This window comes from Solanum lycopersicum, chromosome 11 (assembly GCF_036512215.1).
Source record: "Solanum lycopersicum chromosome 11, SLM_r2.1".
NCBI classification, from domain to species: Eukaryota; Viridiplantae; Streptophyta; class Magnoliopsida; order Solanales; family Solanaceae; genus Solanum; species Solanum lycopersicum.
Window position 1 is genome coordinate 61,573,982 of NC_090810.1, and position 18,018 is coordinate 61,591,999.

General features: G+C 35.7%; 2 protein-coding genes and 1 non-coding gene across 11 annotated transcripts; 1 reads left to right on the plus strand and 2 right to left on the minus strand.

Moving 5' to 3' along the window:
* Nucleotides 1-1,295: 1,295 nt before the first annotated feature.
* Nucleotides 1,296-9,803, plus strand: LOC101258724 (probable NOT transcription complex subunit VIP2). 9 transcript variants are annotated; one of them, XR_011212530.1, is made up of 16 exons: nt 1,296-1,448; nt 2,497-2,640; nt 3,547-3,655; nt 3,727-3,905; nt 4,180-4,558; nt 5,862-6,068; nt 6,156-6,251; nt 7,008-7,096; nt 7,200-7,385; nt 8,273-8,400; nt 8,497-8,692; nt 8,770-8,822; nt 8,904-8,945; nt 9,140-9,284; nt 9,397-9,514; nt 9,608-9,803. XR_011212530.1 is itself a non-coding variant. In XM_010315239.4 (15 exons), the coding sequence occupies exons 2-15, from the start codon at nt 2,623-2,625 to the stop codon at nt 9,454-9,456; spliced, it is 1,887 nt and encodes a 628-aa protein (XP_010313541.2). In that variant the 5' UTR covers nt 1,296-1,448; nt 2,497-2,622; the 3' UTR covers nt 9,457-9,803. The 9 variants fall into 9 exon arrangements, 4 of the variants coding, with proteins under 4 accessions (XP_010313541.2, XP_004251297.2, XP_069147636.1 ...); XR_003244270.2 differs by having other exon boundaries at nt 8,273-8,692; XR_011212533.1 differs by having other exon boundaries at nt 9,042-9,284; nt 9,397-9,803.
* LOC112940410 (small nucleolar RNA snoR35) lies at nt 3,575-3,655 on the minus strand. Its single transcript, XR_003244482.2, has one exon. It is a non-coding gene; the product is annotated as a small nucleolar RNA snoR35 (small nucleolar RNA).
* A 354-nt stretch (nt 9,804-10,157) lies between the features above and the next one.
* On the minus strand, nt 10,158-17,748 carry LOC101259023 (E3 UFM1-protein ligase 1 homolog). Its single transcript, XM_004251250.5, has 20 exons — nt 17,309-17,748; nt 16,643-16,954; nt 16,292-16,558; nt 16,142-16,189; nt 15,293-15,358; nt 15,107-15,210; nt 14,437-14,530; nt 14,132-14,188; nt 13,562-13,991; nt 13,312-13,466; nt 12,641-12,706; nt 12,487-12,555; nt 12,300-12,389; nt 12,135-12,200; nt 11,701-11,747; nt 11,548-11,611; nt 11,264-11,341; nt 11,083-11,145; nt 10,561-10,653; nt 10,158-10,438 (listed from the first exon to the last, which is right to left on the minus strand). Exons 1-20 carry the CDS (start codon nt 17,480-17,482, stop codon nt 10,331-10,333), a joined length of 2,451 nt encoding a protein of 816 aa, XP_004251298.2. The 5' UTR covers nt 17,483-17,748; the 3' UTR covers nt 10,158-10,330.
* Between the last annotated feature and the right edge of the window lie 270 nt (nt 17,749-18,018).

Here is an 18,018-nt window from a genome sequence, read left to right on the forward strand (position 1 = left end):
ATATTAATTAGTTAAATTTCTATCTTGTGTAATATATTTAAGGGCAACTTTCACATATAGCAAACAAAAAATTCATATTTGTATGTTATAACAAAGTTTACATAATTGCGCTCCATAGCAAACATATAACTGTATAATTCGCTATGCATATACAATTGTATAATTCGCTGGCCTCGCTATACATATACAATTTATGATTCGCTGGCCTAAATTGTATAATTCGCTGGCCTATTTCTCTGCAATTGTATAATTCGCTGGCCTATTTCACTGCAATTGTATAATGCGCAATTGTATAATTCACTGCTTATTACGCTGCAATATTTGTATAAAATTTGTTTTGCATATAATTGAATCGAAGTAAAATGTTCGCATATTGTATAATTATAAGTGTATAGGAAGAAATATATGTTTTTCTCTCGCTTTATACAAAAATAGAAACACAATTTATACACTTTTGTTGTATAAAGCGAGAGAAAATTGTATTTCACTCCAATTGTATAATTCGCAATTGCATAATTCGTTGGCCTTTTTCGCTACAATTTTTGTATAAAATTTGCATTTGTCTACAATTGAATCGAAGTAAAATGTTTGTATATTATATAATTAAGTGTATATCACAAAGATATATGTTTTTGCATGTGTATATAGTTCTCTCGCTTTATAAAAAACAGAAACACAATTTATACACTTTTGTGTATAAAGCGAGAGAGCCGAGCAGGGGGAGAATGGCGAGCGAGAATGGGGGAGTGCCGAGCGAGAATTTTGGGAGAGAGACGACTGACAAACTTTGAAAAACGTTTGCTATGGAGCACAATTAAATCAAATCATAGCTACTTCATTTATTTTAGGTTATTAATTTGCTATTATATACGATTATCACTATATTTAATTATTTTAATTTCTTTCTTTTGTAATATATTTCCCCCTTCCTACTCACTTTGAATAATATATATTTTTTCTCTTTCATTAATTTTTTTTATATTTTTTTTAATTATTTTAAAATAATTATGTGTATATTATATATAAACAATATATATTTTAAAAAATATCCTTTAATTTTGACACGTTAATCCCTTTTTACATTTATTTTAACTTTATCTGATTGAAGATACCACGTCAATAAAAAATTAAATCATATATAAAAACTAAGTTAAGTCAAGATATACGCTATAATTTAATTTATGCCTTATCCCAAAATGTAAAAATTATAGTAAATCAAAATAATTTCACTCTCCTTATAATATAGTAATAAAACTTTATAGGAGTATAAAATAGCATGGAATAAATATACTTTTAAGATGAAAATGGTATTTGCTAATGTTGGGCTTTTGGGTTTTGGGTTTCGAAAAGTGTGTTTATATATTTGGCCATTTTCTTTTCATTTCCCCCTTTTCTCTCTCATCAAAATCACCTGACGAAGATCAGTAGCTCGCACCTCTTCTTCCCCGGTAATCTCTTCTCCTTCGCTCTTTATCTGAGCATCGATCTATACATACTTATCTGTTGATATATGAAACTGTAGATTTTGTTTATCCTGCAAAAACGTCAGGGTTCGTACTTACTGTTACTTATCATCTAGGGCTTTTCGCTTTTGTCCTAGTTTTCATTTCAATTTACCTATTGAATTGTTAGTTTTTGTTTTAGCGCTGTGCGGCGGCAAGTGTAGATTAGTTAACGCTGTTGAATTGTTAGTTTTTGTTTTTTGGTCGATTGAAGTATGTTATGTGAATAAGTTTTACTTTTATCAGTTTATTTGAGTTTAGAATTGTGATGTTTTGTATTTTGTTTAGCTGCATTGTTATGGATATATTTACATTTTGTTTATTCGATTGGAAATTTTGGAATACTCTCAACCAAATTCGAATATTAGAAGTCGGTTATGAAAAGAAATAAAAGGAAAAGAAAATGATGTTAATTATTGGAAGCTGCGAATTTCAAGTTAAACAAAAAGGATTTTAGTTGTTGTTATTATATTTCCTGGAACAATCTGGAAGTAATTTGGTGGAAGTACACATTTTTCATAATTTAGTTCTTATGATGTGCACATGTAAGTTGTTAATTTGTGTGTGGAGTGACCTGTTGCATGCTGGGAAATTTTGAAATACCTTTTTTTTGTTTAGTTGTTGCTTACTTTCTTGGTGACTGCACCATTTTGTGTACTACTCCATTGTTTCACCGAGTAGCATGCTGTTCTACTCACACAATTGTAGAGTAAACCTGTTGACTGAGGTGGGAGAGCACGTTTTTACATTTAGTGCTTTAAATAGAATTTGAAGTGGTGAACTTGATTATGAAAACTGGCTTTCACTGCGTCATATGCTATGCATGTTCAGAAGTTTGTGTTTTTATGCTTCGTGGCTCTCTCTTGGCATGTGTCCAGGCTTAAGTTTTGCTTTGATTACTTTCTGATGCTTTCATCCTTCTTTTTTCGCTCAATTCGTTTCTAGAGATAAATAATACTTTTTGACTGGCTGGTCCAATCATACTCCTTTTCAGATAATAGGTATTTACTCGTTGGAAAGGCTTCCAATAATTTCTCCCATAACCTTTCCGGAGAAAAGGATAAGGGAAGCTGCTGTACAACCAGGAAGAAATTCTGCATGACATCTTGACATTTCTGCAATGTCAGGATTACCCAATGTATTTATCTTTCTTGATAAAATCTATTTGTATACTGCTATTTCTGTTCTCCCCTGGACCCTACTTTGTGGGACTACACTGGGTATGTTGTTGTTGTACATTTCAGTTCTGTTCTTGTATTTAGTTGGCCCTTTTCTGTTCACTTTCCTATTCTTGGAAGAAGGACTAGGTGCTGATATTGTACAAGAAGTTGGTCAATTAGAATCTAATCTCCACCTCTCCTAGATTTAACAATTACTCTCGTATTCACGGCTGTTACTTTGACTGATCTTCCATATTATGTAGTTACGGCGTTGACCTATCTAGTAGATAACTGTAAAGCATCTTGCTGTTGTCCCAATTTAATTGAAATTAAGCATTCTTGTCCAATGCTTGTCGCAGCATGTGACATTAGGGCCTCTTAATGTGGAATTGGTCAAATTTTCTTTCAATAGTTATGTAAGACTAATTTCTAGATCAGGCTGATTCACTAGGCATCCTAAATTGGGTATTCTCTTAAGGACTTTGTCCTGTTGAAGATAACTTAGGTTTGGTGCATCTTTGGTGAATCTATATTCTTAGCCATTTGTGGATGGCTGGCTTGTCATCGCATGCATGCATTATATCACTCCACAGAAACCAGCTCCTTTTGTTGGATGAGCAATTTTAAGATCTAATGTCATGAGTGCTTGATTATGCTGAAGGACAGTTAGGGGTTGAATATTTGAGTTTATGATTGAATAAGGGAAGTTGAACAGCTTTATGGACCACTTTTGCTATTATTTGATTGATTACCTTTCTCTCTGGTGTATTAGATGTCTTGGATGACATAGTTTTAGATGATTTCTTCATCCATGAAAAAGGGCTGTTCTAAGCTGAATAATTTTTTAGCAGTCCACTCATAATGTATTTCCTATTTGGTTGTAGTCTTCTCTAAAGGGATCAGCTTCAAATCCTTCCGACAACACTGGTCGCTCATTTCCTTCTTCTTTCCCTCCTCAATCTGGTGCAGCTTCCCCTCTTTATCATCACTCTGGTGAGTTAAAGCTGGATTCTTATTACTTTCTCATACTTATGCTGATCTATCAATAAACTTCTTCCTCACAGGAAGTATTCAGGGGCTGCATAATATTCATGGGAGTTTCAACATTGCTAACATGCACGGAGCACTTGGTTCAAGAAACACAGCAATAAATACCGTCCCTCCCAATGGTGTCCAGCAATCTGGAAATAACCTTTCTGGTGGTCGTTTTTCGTCAAACAATCTTCCGGCTTCCCTTTCTCAGGTTTGTGTAATATTTCTCTCATCATTATTCCATCTTTTTGTATTTGATATTACCTAAGTGGGAAAGGAAAGGAGGGAAACCTTGATGGGTTAACTTTTAGGGGGGGTGGGGGTGGCGTGGGGTTTTAATTCTGGAAATGATTCAGTTTGCTCTTTGGAAATGGATTTATTAAATTTTATTCTGGACATGTTCTTTGTTTTCTTCTCTGTTATATGTCTTGGTGATATTTCCTTGTATTGGATATCTTATGTGTCTGTAAGTATTTGTGTTGCAGATATCTCAAGGCAATTCTCACGTTCATTCTGGAATGACAAGTAGAGGTGGTATGAGTGTTGTTGGTAATGCGGGCTATAGCAATAATGCTAGTGGCGTTGGAGGTTCTATTCCTGGGCTTCTCCCAACTTCTGCAGGAATTGGTAATCGAAGCTCTGTGCCAGGTCTTGGGGTATCCCAAATTTTAGGTAATGCAGGCCCAAGGATGACCAATTCAGTGGGAAATATTGTTGGTGGGGGCAACATTGGCAGAAGCATTAGCTCTGCAGGATTGTCTGTGACTAATCTTGCTTCACGGTTAAATATGAACGCCAATGCCGGTTCTGGAAATTTAAATGTTCAAGGACCTAATAGGATAATGAGTGGTGTTCTTCAGCAAGGTAAATTAGCTTTGAATAGATACTGATTCCCATATTCTAGTTTGCTAGCTCCCTTGTTTTCTCTGTTGGTCAACTAGTAATTTTTATTTATTTTATTTATTCAATTTTTTTTAGCTTGAATTACTGATGGTTCCCTCTGGCATCAGTTAATTCCTTTGGCTTCTTGCTGGTTGTTCTTTTTTTTACCATCCACAATTATTGAAGAGATTTTCTTCATCAAAAACTTATTAACGAGATATTCCTCACATTTGGCAGAGCCTCAGCTAGTTTCATGCTTTTGTTTTTTTCAGCTGCACCATTTCTTGTTTTGAAGTTATGATTAATTTCCAATGTAGTAAAAATGAATGTGGTATGTGCTAATTTTGCTAGCCGCAAACCTTGGTGGATGAAGTTATTGGAATCATGGATTTTCCCAGTTTTCCTTATCATTCATTTTGAGACATATTTTTCCCCACATTATATCAGGTCATCTTTACTGGAAGGAAAATGGAGATATTATAAGATTTTAAAAAATTTCTAGTTTTGTGTGCTGTTTCGGTTTTATTAATATATTTTCTTATTTTCTTTGACCAAACTCTACAAGGTGGTTTTATTTGTAACTTCAGCCTATATTTCTTGAGAATTTTTCCATATGACAAGTATTTGAGTTATTAAACCTCCTTTACATTTGAAAACATATAATAACCTACTCAAGTTTGTGGACTAGAAGTGATACATATATATATGTGTGTGTGTGTGTGTGTGTGTGTGTGTGTATATATTAAGAGGGGTGGTGGGCTTGTAATTTACTACCTAGTCTCACACACATGAGGTATGTGTGGGACTGGTGCTAAGCTTATATTCTGTCCAAAAACATAACATATTGGATCAAAACTGGACTTCTACATCAATTTAGGAATTATGCCATTAAAAAAAGAAGTAAAAGTAAGGAAAAGCTGCAATACAAATAATACGACCTTCTGTTCGAAATTTCTGAATTATGGCTTGAAAGAAGAAGAAAATAGTAGGGGTAGTGCGACAGTAAGAGGTCAAAAAATTGTTTGACGGTCTTGTTGTTTGTCAATAAGTTTGTTTGGATTGAAAAACTATGTTCTGGTTTTTGTTCAACTTGAGTACCTAAATAGGTCTGTTAGAAATTCTTGCAGCTTTGGTCATTGCATTCACATAAGGATGTCATTTGCAGCTTTTGTCATTGATTTCACATAGAGATGTTGTGTTTAGATAAGTAGGTTAAGGTATGCGTGACACCCACTGTTTGTAGGTTGGTGAATCCTCTAGTGCTAATGATAGTATCTGGAATCAGCCTCTCCGCAGGTACTTTCTATGTTAGGAAATTCCTATTCTGCTGGTGGTCCACTAGCTCAAAACCATGTCCAAGCAATGGGAAACCTTAATTCTTTGGGATTGTTGAATGATGTAAATTCAAATGATGGATCTCCTTTTGATATCAATGATTTCCCTCAGTTAAGCAGTCGACCTAGTTCTGCTGGAGGACCTCAAGGACAAATGGGTAATTAAAGTTCCTCCTTCTAAAACCTCTTTTCTAGTGCTTTTATCATACAGTTTAGAAAAAATACTGATAATACAGGATTCTCAGGTTCTTTGCGGAAACAAGGGATCAGTCCTATTGTTCAGCAAAACCAGGAATTCAGCATTCAAAATGAAGATTTTCCTGCTTTACCAGGATTTAAAGGTGCTTTTTTTCAATGCACAAAGCTCTTACAATTTGTCTTGAGTTGGATGATCAAGTTGTAATATGATATACATGTTTGTTTGCACTTTTTAGCTCGGATCACAAAAGTAAGGATATGAGTAGGGAGTAAAAAGAAGACACTGTGGAACCTTGTTACTTCCGTAATTGAGGAGTTGACATGAAATCAGAGATTCTTGTAACCTTCCATGACAGTCTTTTAATGTTTTTAATAGGATAGAATGGAGAAGGGAGTTTTTTTTTTTACTTCCCTTTGGCTGTACCAAAAAACATGAAATCGATATCTCTCCTTGGCAAGTATATAACCAATCAGCCTCCCCAACTCATCTTTTTCTTCACTTGAATATAGGTGGATTGCTAGTTCACAAATTCTGATGACAGTAGCTGCTGTCAACTAACAAGCTCAGATTTCCCCTCTATTATGAGTATCCTGGCTTTGACATATAGCTCTTTTTACCTTTAAGAAGGAAAGGCAAGGGACATGGGTTTCCGGATTTATGGATGTGTTATTAGTTATTTCTGCCTGAATTTTTTGAAATATATACTTACAAGGAAAAATATTTTGTAAATGTCTTCTTTGCTTTATGGTATGAACGAGTTCTTTTTTTGGATGGGTGATGGAACCACGGAAGATAAGGGGGTAGTGGAGAATGGCTGGGTGTGGAGGGGGGAAAGGTTTTGCTGGTTTCTCTTCCATGCCAGGAGTCTAATGATACTATTGCTTTCATGTTTGCTAAGGTGGGAATGCTGATTATGCAATGGATCCTCACCAGAAAGAGCATCTTCATGATAATGCTCTTTCTATGATGCAACAGCAACACTTCTCAGTAAGCATAAATTTCTGTAACTTCACCGGCTATTTTATACAACCATAAGCTTATATAGTAAGTGCTTCAGCCTGCTGATTCTTCCCTCGATCTAATGGTGCAGATGGGAAGATCCACAGGTTTTAATTTGGGTGGAACATATTCATCACATCGTCCGCAGCCGCAGCTGCAACATGCTCCATCTGTTAGTAGTACGGGTGTCTCTTTTTCAAATATAAACAACCAGGATCTGCTGAGTTTACATGGTCCAGATGTCTTCCAATCATCGCAGTCCAATTATCATCAACAGGTGCATTACTCTAAATTTTCTTTTTCTTTTTAATGATCTGTTATTGTGTTTTGTTCCAATCCTTGTTTTGGGGTGAGGGAACGGCGGGGAGACTATTTTGTCTTGTCTGCTCCAAGTAAAAGATGATGTAGCAGACTTGTTGATGCTTCCTTATCGGTCTTTTATGCCACATCGCGTATAACGGGAAATAACCCCCTCTTGCTGAATAACAGACTAAAATGTGTTACTTCAACATTTTGTATGGAGTATGTTTTAGCTTCTCCTGTAAGTTTGTTAGGAGTAAGTCAGTTCTTTTATTCTCCATCAAGTCTGTAGAGTTCAGTCTTGCTAGAAGTGATCCTATTGTGTTTGGAATTGCCCGTGGTGATCCCCTTCTTTTTTTATGCTGGATCTTTTCCGCCTTATCAATCCTATCTGATTGGAAGCATTTACTTTCTTCGGAGTAAGGTCAAACCCGTAAAATTTGTGCAACATAGTTTCCAACAAAAGATTGTTGTAAAGAAGATGTTTGCAAAACATTTTCTGCCTTCCATCTATCTTTCTTTTGTGTGCGTGGTTGGTCCATTGTTAAATCTTCTTCCTCCTAAGTGCTTCCCTACTTGAGTTGGCTGTTTTGACTGTCGGAAGTTTGATTTATGTACTAAGTTTGCTAATCAGCAGTTCTTCAAAAAAAAAAATAGTTCTTCTTCAAAACAGTTGCTGTGTATCAGCAATAAAGCAGAATTTATCCTCTTGACTCTAAGGGGAAAGCAAGAAAAAGAACTACATTTGAAACTGGAGTTTTGGTTTGGTCAAAAGATAGAACAAGTCTAGATTCCCTGTGTGTGTGTTAAGAGGTGCATTCGTTCAGGTTTGCTAACTTTCTTTTAAAATTTCTTTGGGTTCAGAGTGGTGGACCTCCCGGTATAGGATTACGGCCTCTTAATTCGTCAAGTAATGTTTCTGGTATTGGATCATATGATCAGCTCATTCAGGCTCAGCAGTACCAACAGCATCAGGGTCCATCCCAATTCAGGTTGCAGCAGATGTCCTCTTTAAGTCAGCCATACAGCTTAAAGTCCATGCAATCCCAAGTTGCTCCTGACCCGTTTGGTATACTTGGTTTGCTAAGTGTAATACAGATGAACGATCCAGATTTGACTTCTCTTGCACTTGGAATTGATCTAACAACACTTGGTTTGAATTTGAACTCTGCTGAGAATTTGTACAAGACTTTTGGTTCCCCATGGTCTGATGAGCCTGCCAAAGGGGATCCAGAATTTACTGCACCCCAATGTTATTATGCGAAGCAACCCCCACCTTTAAATGTGAGCTTCCTTTGCATTTTTGTTTATTTGGATCTCACTTTTTTATTTATTGAAATATTCTTTAATTCTGGATGCAGCAAGCATACTTCTCAAAGTTTCAGCTGGATACTTTGTTTTACATATTTTACAGGCAAGTCTTTTGGTAAACTGGTAATGTTCCTTGATTATGAAATTTCAATCCAATAATAACAGGATCCATTGTGTTTTACAGCATGCCAAAAGATGAAGCGCAACTGTATGCTGCAAATGAACTGTATGTTTTCTGTTTCTTAACAGCATTGGTTGCTCTTAGGTGCATATTTTTTCTACTGTATTCCTGAGAGCTAATTTGTCAGCTATTGCATAATAGGATTACTCCCCTTACTGAGTATTGACCTTCTGGATTTGCAATGTGCCAAGTGCTTAGCTGGAGTCTGGATAATAGCAGTCTGCATTTTCTGTGTGTAGGTATAACCGCGGATGGTTTTATCACAGAGAACATCGGTTGTGGTTTATGAGGGTCGCCAACATGGAGCCTCTTGTCAAGACGAATGCATATGAGAGAGGGTCTTACATTTGTTTTGATCCAAACACATGGGAGACAATCCGTAAGGTATGGATATCATAGTATAGTTTTGAATTCGTGTATAGGTTGTGTTCCTCAAGTGCCATGTCAGTTTTTATCAAGTTTCCAGTGTTTTAACTCGTCTGCAACTTCAACGCAGGATAACTTTGTCGTCCACTATGAAATGTTGGAAAAAAGACCTGTTTTACCTCAACACTGATATGGAGCGCCAGTTCATAACTGTACATTTTCAATATATTCCTTAATCTAGGAGCCAGGTAGATCACCTGTAGTTTCTGCTCGATTGGGCTGTTGGCAGCAATTGTTAAAATTAGAGTTGTCTTAGTCGTTTAGTTCCTTGTTTCTTTTAGACGTCACAAGTCGGAAAGAAATGTATTTCTCAGAATTTCATTGGTGGAAATGCCATCATTAAGGCACTGTTGATAGAGTAGTTGCTGAAAAGACATTGTGGAAACTGGCTTGTTCTTCAATCACCAACATTGTGGTACAAAGAGAACAAGAATATTAGAAGCACAATCAAAATAAAAAGCAAGTTAATTTCGAGTATATTGTCTTGTTTCTAACTAATCTGTGATGGTCTACCTTTTTTGGCTTCTAGAAAAACATTATGGAGTAAAAGCATCCAAGAAAATAATTGGTGATGCTCAAGAACTTGTAAATTAGTTATGCTTGGTTATTAGTTAGGCCATGTGCAGCCCATGGTTAAAGTATTTTTCAATGACTTCCCCTATTTCTTTAAGTAATAATCTATGGTACAAGATGGGTTCATCTCAATTTAATGCTATGTGAACGTGCACAAATTTGGTATTAAATACACGACATCATACCAATATAACAAAACAAACGACTACATTAGACTAAGTAGATTATTTTTTCTCGATAGGTAAAAACACAAGAGTATTATTTGTAAAAATCTATGTAAACTGATTGAGCAAACTTCATATAAAACCGGTACATACATCTAAAAGTCTTTAAGAAGAGCTAAAAATTCATAATAAAATCACTAGCTAGCTGTATGATTTATGGCCACCAGAGCAATGTTGAATATGTTGTGATTATATCTGAAGTTGAATCTATGCTTGTGGCTGTGAGGTACCTAGCACTAATCCTTTCAATGCAGGCATCAATTCCTCTAACACTTCCCTTTTGCTCAAAATTCTGTCAGATGTACAATCTTCCTCCTATAGACAAAACACAAAATGAAACAAATGAGTAACTTTCTTGGACTAAAATTCTTCAGTTTTCTTTTGTTTATTTATACAACAAACAAAATATCATATCCCAAGGACAGGGAATAACTCACTTCCCCAGTTGCAGCAGCCATTAGAGCCAAGACGCTCACTGTTCCACTCTGGTAATCAACCAAAGTCTTGAATGCCGAGTCATCCAATTTATCCTGAAAAGAAGTGGTGATGGTAACATTAGTTCTTACTAATGCAGTCTAAATTCATTAGATCAATAAGTCTCAGTAATACCAAGCATCTTTTCAAGTTAGTTTTGAGCCGAGGTTCTATTGAAAACAACTCTCTACCTCCCAAGGTAGGGGTAAAGTCCTCCCCAGACCCCAGTTGTGGGATTACATTGGGTTGGTTGTTGTCCTTTTTAAAGTTGGTGAGAAATTAGTACCATATGCGACATATCTTTGTTAAGGAACGAGGGACATCCAAAAAGGGACATCCAAAATTCTTATTCATCATAACATCGCTGGATGGTTACCACAAGCAAATTTAGATAACTTGCAATACTGTCATCTTTCCATAATCCACCGTATATTTTCATTAAAGATGAAAAATTTTATGTTGTGTAAAAAGATTAAGGATTGTACCTTTAACCGAGAGACAGCAGCTGAAATGGCTCTACCAGGAGCCTGAAGAGCTTTTCCATGAACCTATGTATCATAAGGAGTAAATATCAAAAGAGTGATGAGGATAATCTATAAGGATGATAATGCTACACAGAGAGAGAGAGAGAGGTGGTTCGGGGAGAAGGAGGGGGTTAGGGCAGACCTGTACATAAAGGAGAGATATAACTTGCGGTAAGAGGGAAACTGGATCCGTTTCAGCAGAAACTTGAGATGTCAAATCCTGCAACCAAAAAGAAAACAATAATTCTATATGATCAACCAAGTACTTAAAGCATAACTAGAGAATCCTCAAGTATGCAGTAAAAAGAAAGACGAGACTCCAGCCTTTGCATAATTGTGTTCAAGTGAAAAGTCTTATTCACAACCATACTCTCTGGGAAAACTCATCAACACTAAAGGTTCACATCATGTAAGACTTATTGGTACCTTGCGATATGAATGCAAAAGGGTTCTTTCCAATTTCTTGTCAAGCTTCTTCAAAGCTAATCCACTGCAAATATTCCAGACTAATTATCATTCTTCTTGTTCATTATAGGGGCAAACTAAGCGGATTGTGGGAGGTAGAAGAATACACAATACCTTTCCTCGGCAACTTCTCTCAGTGCAGACATAAATGATTCCACCCGCTGCCAATTGAAAGATCTTAAAGTTACTTAAGACTCGGCAATGTAAGAAAATGCAACACAGATGATGAGTATTCGTAGCAAATGAGAGCATTATTGTAGTAAAAAGCAAAAGAGTGTGATTTTGAGACGGGCAAACATTTGTAAGAAACAAAAGCAAGCATAACATTGACTTCAGAAGTAAAAGTAACAAGTCCCGTGAATTGTAATATTATTTCCTTCCATCACAGAGACTTGAAATATCAATGCTGCAGTAAAGAGTAAATGTTTTGGCATTGATGCTTTAAATGGAAATATGGTTTGCAAAAAGGTTTGCAAAGAAATTCTGGTTGGGGGCTTCACACAGTTGGCAGCTGTTACATGGGCACCAGAGAGAAAATAGTAACTGACCTTCCCTTCTAAAGCTTCAACTGTTGCAATGGCCTTGGCTGACATACTACCTGTCAGACTCTTAGCCTAGATAGCATCGAGTCATAAACATCAATATCAACAGTAGAAATTATTCGAAGTGTGTCGATGTATTTATAACAGAAGAACAAGTGAAATATTATTTACCAGAGCGCTTCTATCTCCAGGGCTAAGTAAAATGGATTCGGGAGCTTGAGGTTCAACCGGAACTCCATTTTTTAGTTTATTGAGCATATCCTGAGTGAATAATAAAAGAAGGGGGTAGGAAGGGGCTTTTAAGTTCGCAAAAACCAATACTATAAAACCAATAAAAGAAGTAGTTCACATGTCTTACCAGGTTAAGCAACAATGTATCAACAATTGAGGTTCCTGTAGTTCGCAATAGATGCTTGTGTAGAAGAACCTATGCGTCAAAGAGAAACTATAATAAGATTCTGTACTTATGTACAACTGGAGAAACTACTAGGTAATGGAGCTGAGAAACTTACGGAAGTTGATGGTTCATCTTCAAACAAATCAAGGGCTTTTTCATAAAGCTGCATGTTTAAAAATGACTGCAACAGAAAACCAGGAATCAAATCACAAAACAAAATAGACCACATGACTGCTCAAGGAAAGAATTTTTTATGTATGTAGAAACCAACAAAGAGAACGGAAGCAGTTGTATGACATCATTGGCAGAATGAAGAATGGAGAATGCAGGATTTTAGGCAAGCACTGTTGGCTGGCTTGTAAGTGGATCGGGCTCTAGGGCTATGTTGGTGTTAAGGCTTTACTTTCTGTCTTTCTCACTCAAATTGACAATTGCATAGTATTACTTTAAGCAGTGTTGGCCTATTGTATATATAGTTTTGACTTGTAGAAAAATGAATCCACATCCCACATATACAAGGATTTTTTTGTGTGAAGTGTGTCAGATGAGACCACTTTCTAATGGGTGCCTCCACCACCGAGAAATAAGATATCCTACTACATCATTCTCTGAAATAAAAAAATAATTATTTTAAGGTGTCGGCAAATTGCAGTGAGAGAAAATATTTTGCACAGAATCACACAGGTCACCTGGGGTTTGGAGAGTTTGACCAAAGGAATCAAAGCTGACGGACTACGTATCTAATGCTCATCATAGTGGGAGTAGACATGAATATCCATAACTTACCTCATCAAGTTTCTTTTGCAAATTATCAAGTAGTTTTTTTATTTTTTGGGTATTTTCAGTGAAAGCAGCCTTCTTTCGTTCCTTCCATGAATTGACGAGCAAAGGCCTCAGATGTTTTGCTAAAGGCAACAAAATCATCGCCGGGTCATCCAGACCTGTGGTGGAACAAATGAAAAATAGAGAGTAAGGGCAGTTAGGAATAGACCGCTAGACAGCTACAATACTCGAGCAAAGAGTAATCTCACGGTACCTTGTTCTTCAAAGTCAGGATTTAGAGATGTAATCTTCTGAATTACCCATTCTTCAGAAATACCGCCAACACTGTCCTCATCATTTCTAGCACCTAACTTTGATTCTGACGTTTGTGAGCCAGATGACACCTTACCTTTCCTCTGGCTTTTCTTAGATTTACTTGGGGCAGATTCCTGGTTATCTGTCCCTGTTTCAGCTTGCGCCATCTTAATATTCCCACCTGATTTTCCTTTTTTCTTCTTAGATCCTTTCTCCGACGCCTGTTTGCTGATACCGGCATCACTGCTTGTTTCATTTACTTCAATGGTGCTATTATCATATCCAACTTTAGCATCTTTAGCAACACGAAACTCATCTACAGGGCCAGAACCGACAAGCCCTGGAATGGTTAATGTTTCCATCTCTTTTTCCATCCGATCAAACAGATCCTATAAAGAAATTTTATACCCAAAAAAGAGAGACAACATTAAGGTATCAGAACTTCCACAGAAGCTTAGCAATACAACATTTGAATTGAGATTAGATTTTTAAATGAAAAAAAAAACAGTGGTACAAATTATTACAATACCTTGACAAACCCATTGCTAAAAATATATGTATCTCCCAAGATAAGTGCTCTATTTGACTGAAAAAGCAAAACCAAGATTATGAGATCACGTCAGAAAATAATTCTCTATAAATTGTCAGTGCACAATTCTCATGCACTACATATTTGGAATGGTTCTGCTTCATGGCAGAACCAAATGCTACAAAGGTTTGCATTATCCCGAAAAAAAGGTTGCAAAAAGTACACCCACGTGAGAATCACTGGCACACGAATACAACAAGGATAAAACCTAAGATACGTGTACAAGAGGAACAAGGAAGCATCACCTTTTGTGCTGCTTGAACTGATGGACATAATGACAAAATCTTAAATGCATCTTGGCTACCAAAGGAAGCGGGTAAAACTGAAAGCGAATCAATCCTGCAACAATTTAAAATCCCCAAAATGTCAAATTATGCATTATTCTGCAATGCAGGGACTGTAGTGAAGTTTTACGTGGCCAAGCCAAGATCGTTTATTGAGTTAAGTTGAAAGGAGCACAAACTCATAAAAATAGATCATACATAAGAAACCATAGATGAAGTTCAACCCGCTAAGTGTGTTGTACAAACAGGCTGTGCGTACACTTTCATATTTCGGAAAATGTTGTTCGTAAAAGTGTCAACAGATGTCATCTTTCTACTCTGTACACACAACTCCCAATTAAATGACAGTATTTATGTTCAATGAACAGATGAAAACATGAGAAGGGCATGAAACAGTACCACTTGTTCCTTTCAAAGTACCAACTTAGATGTTGGATGGTACTATGTTCTAAGATGTAAGATGAAATTTTATGGTTTCTAACATAAGAACATTCAAAAGAGTAAATCCTACTTATTCGTTCAGATGGATTAGAACTGCACAAATAACAGAGACAACTTTTACAGATTAAGTTCATCGCACATTTCTAAATTAAGTACGTGAAGGTAACTTTTCCTACTTATGGACCCTTACCAGCTATTACGTTCTATGGCATCCTCAACAGCGGCATCCAGCATCTCAATTATAGAAGGGTGAGCAAATGTTGAGTCCAGAGATATACCATCTGGATATCTGGACTAAAGTGGCATTCATGACCAGAACTTAATTAGATAAAAATTCAAGGAACATATGCAACTAGGAAAAGGCAACGCAAAATACCTGCAGGAATTGAGAAGGTTGTGGAATCCCGAGTTTTTGCAGAGCTTGATAAGTAACAAAAGAATTCTGCATTACCAAAAACAAAGGGATATATATAATCCCTTAAGAAGATCAATATCTAAACCCCCGCCTTTCACTTCTCTATCCTAAAAAGTATGCCATGATAAGTAATATATGGCACTTTTCTTACAAGATTTTCTGGATGTTATTTTGTGAAACTCTATTAAAGTTTGTATTAAGAAGAAATATCTTATATTGTCTAGACTCTAGAAGAAAGAATTAAGAAGTTTGGGAAGAAATGGAGAAAACATTTAGAAGTCCGGGAAGGAAAGAGAGAACATTTTTTTTGGAGATTCAAGAATTGTCTTCTATTTGGTAACGATATGTCTACGAAAGCTTTACCAGGTTATATATAATACCAAGTTTTCTTTCTCTGAGGGACGCAAATTTTTTGTTCTAATCACTTGGCATCAAATGCTCACTTTTTCTCAAGATAACATTTCTAATGAAATGTATATGCCTCTCAAGCCAAAATATGTATAGTCTCAGTAAAGGTAAGAGCATCTAGGTGATTGTTTTTTTCCGCAAAGCCATTGAAACATTCAGGTGTTTGAACTTGTCCAGGAGATTTCATCTAACTACAAAAATAAATGAATACAGCCGAAAAAAAAGTAGCCACTAAAAATAACTTCTGTTAAGAAATTCATGAAGGAATTAATTTAAATTCTTCAAAGAAACAAGGTGCAGCAACAAGTACTACTGGACCACATCCGGAAAAAAATTCATGTCAAAGCAAAGTAACTAGAACTTTAGATCCAACATTAATAGCAGAGCAGTACAGATACCCACCTGCGAAAAGAAGGAATCTACACAGTCCTTTTGTGCTATGGCAAAGACCTGAAGAAATGGAGCAAAGGTAGAATAACAAAGTTATTGCACACAAACAAAGGGTGCAAAGACGAGCATGAAATTCAATACATAATAAATTAGGTCACATACTGAAGGTGTCCAATGAACTCCTGCACGAAGAGAGCCGAGAATCTCGCCTTCTTTCACTAAGCCATTAAACAAGGACTGGAAAAATGAAGTGTCAACAGCAACACCAACAGCTCCATCCATCTCTTGCAGTAAAGTCAGCAAGGAGTTCCATAATGCTGTTGTGTTCATTGGGACAAAAATACCCCTAGCTGCACCACGGACCATTGCACTTACACGAGCAACATAGGCGGGTGTATACAACTGCCCACCTTCAAGCCTACCTTTTATCTAAATATTCCATACAAACATATCAAAACTTTGATCACATAACGTCAACCCTAAATTTCTACACAGAAAAAGACAGATATTTACCAAAGTCCCAAGACGAGGTTCAAGAATGGATACTACTAGCTCTGATCCAACTTGTAGTTGTCCTGCTATTTCAGCAATGGCAATTTGGCTACATTCTTGAAGTCTTTCGTTTATTTCTTCAGCTGCTGTATCCCAATAAGTACTCGAAATAATTTCCCCATTAATTAACATGAGGGATGAGTCATGGGATACTACATACTGAGCTTGTTTCTCAACATGGTACAAGTCCACCCCCGTAGAATCAGCTAAATCAATCAACGAAACACGTCCTAGTCTGTTAATCTCTGCCACAATTTCATTCCTCAATTGCTCCTAACATACACCCATATATAACTACAATTAAACAACACCCAATGAAGAAAGATCACAAAATCCACATATATAAGCAGAAATAAACATCAGCACCATAAAAATCACTTTTTTTCCCCACAAATTTAGATAAAATTAACCCCTTATGCCACCACTTCAATTCTCAACTGCTACCAAGTCCTATAACACACCCACGTAACTACAGTTAAACAATACCAATAAACAAAATTCAAAATACCCATTTACAAACATAACAATATATCGCTACTCTTAAAAAAATCTTGAATGATTTTCAACTTACAACTACAAAAATCCAATCTTTTTTTAAAAAAAAAAGTCAAATAGACCGAATGGTACCGGAGTGATGTATTCTTTGCCGGAGATAGTATGAAGGAGATCAAAGTCAATGATTTGGAGCTGATGGAGTTTCTGGACCAATTCGACAACATTTCGGTCTGATAATCGAACAGTAGATTTTACTTGTTGTGCAAATTCAAATTGTCTCTGCAATTCCAGCAATTCTTCATCCATTTTGCTTCAATTTTGTACAACACTAAGATTTTTGTTTATATAACAAAAGAAATGGAATTAACCTAAATCCCTACCCATTTATTTTCACTCTTTATACATACAAGTAAAAAGGATTAAATTTACCTTTTTGTATAACAAAAATAATTGTGATGTAAGTAAATAAGACCATGAAAATTTTATTTATTTATTAATTATATTTAAAAAAATCAAGATTTGATCATGAAAATTCTAAAGACAACTTGAAATTGTATTTAGAATTTAAAAGTATGCAAAATCTTGTCTTTACTTTTTATTTTATTTTACTTTCACTATATTGTTCTCTTTTTTTCATCCTAAATTTTTTGTTTTTATAAAAAATAACTTTATTTAAATTATTTATCATATTTTTACTTTTTAAAAATACATTCAAACAATCAAATATTACACACTGATTTAAATATTTTCATTTATCGAAAAAAATATTTTCTAATTGTATATAAATTACATAAGAGACACAACTTACTCTTGCAACATCAATTATCATCATCATTATTATA

Bases quoted from the DNA above. Each gene is read 5' to 3' on its own strand.
- LOC101258724 (XM_004251249.5), top strand. The intron at 3,906-4,179 runs GTTTGTGTAATA...TTTGTGTTGCAG, and splicing joins TTCCGGCTTCCCTTTCTCAG to ATATCTCAAGGCAATTCTCA. The intron at 9,285-9,396 runs GTATGGATATCA...ACTTCAACGCAG, and splicing joins CATGGGAGACAATCCGTAAG to GATAACTTTGTCGTCCACTA.
- LOC101259023 (XM_004251250.5), bottom strand. From the start codon at position 17,482: ATGGATGAAGAATTGCTGGAATTGCAGAGACAATTTGAATTTGCACAA. The intron at 16,190-16,291 runs GTATGTGACCTA...CCATTTCTTCAG, and splicing joins GAGTTCATTGGACACCTTCA to GTCTTTGCCATAGCACAAAA. The intron at 11,748-12,134 runs GTCAGTTACTAT...TTCAATTGGCAG, and splicing joins TTGAAGCTTTAGAAGGGAAG to CGGGTGGAATCATTTATGTC.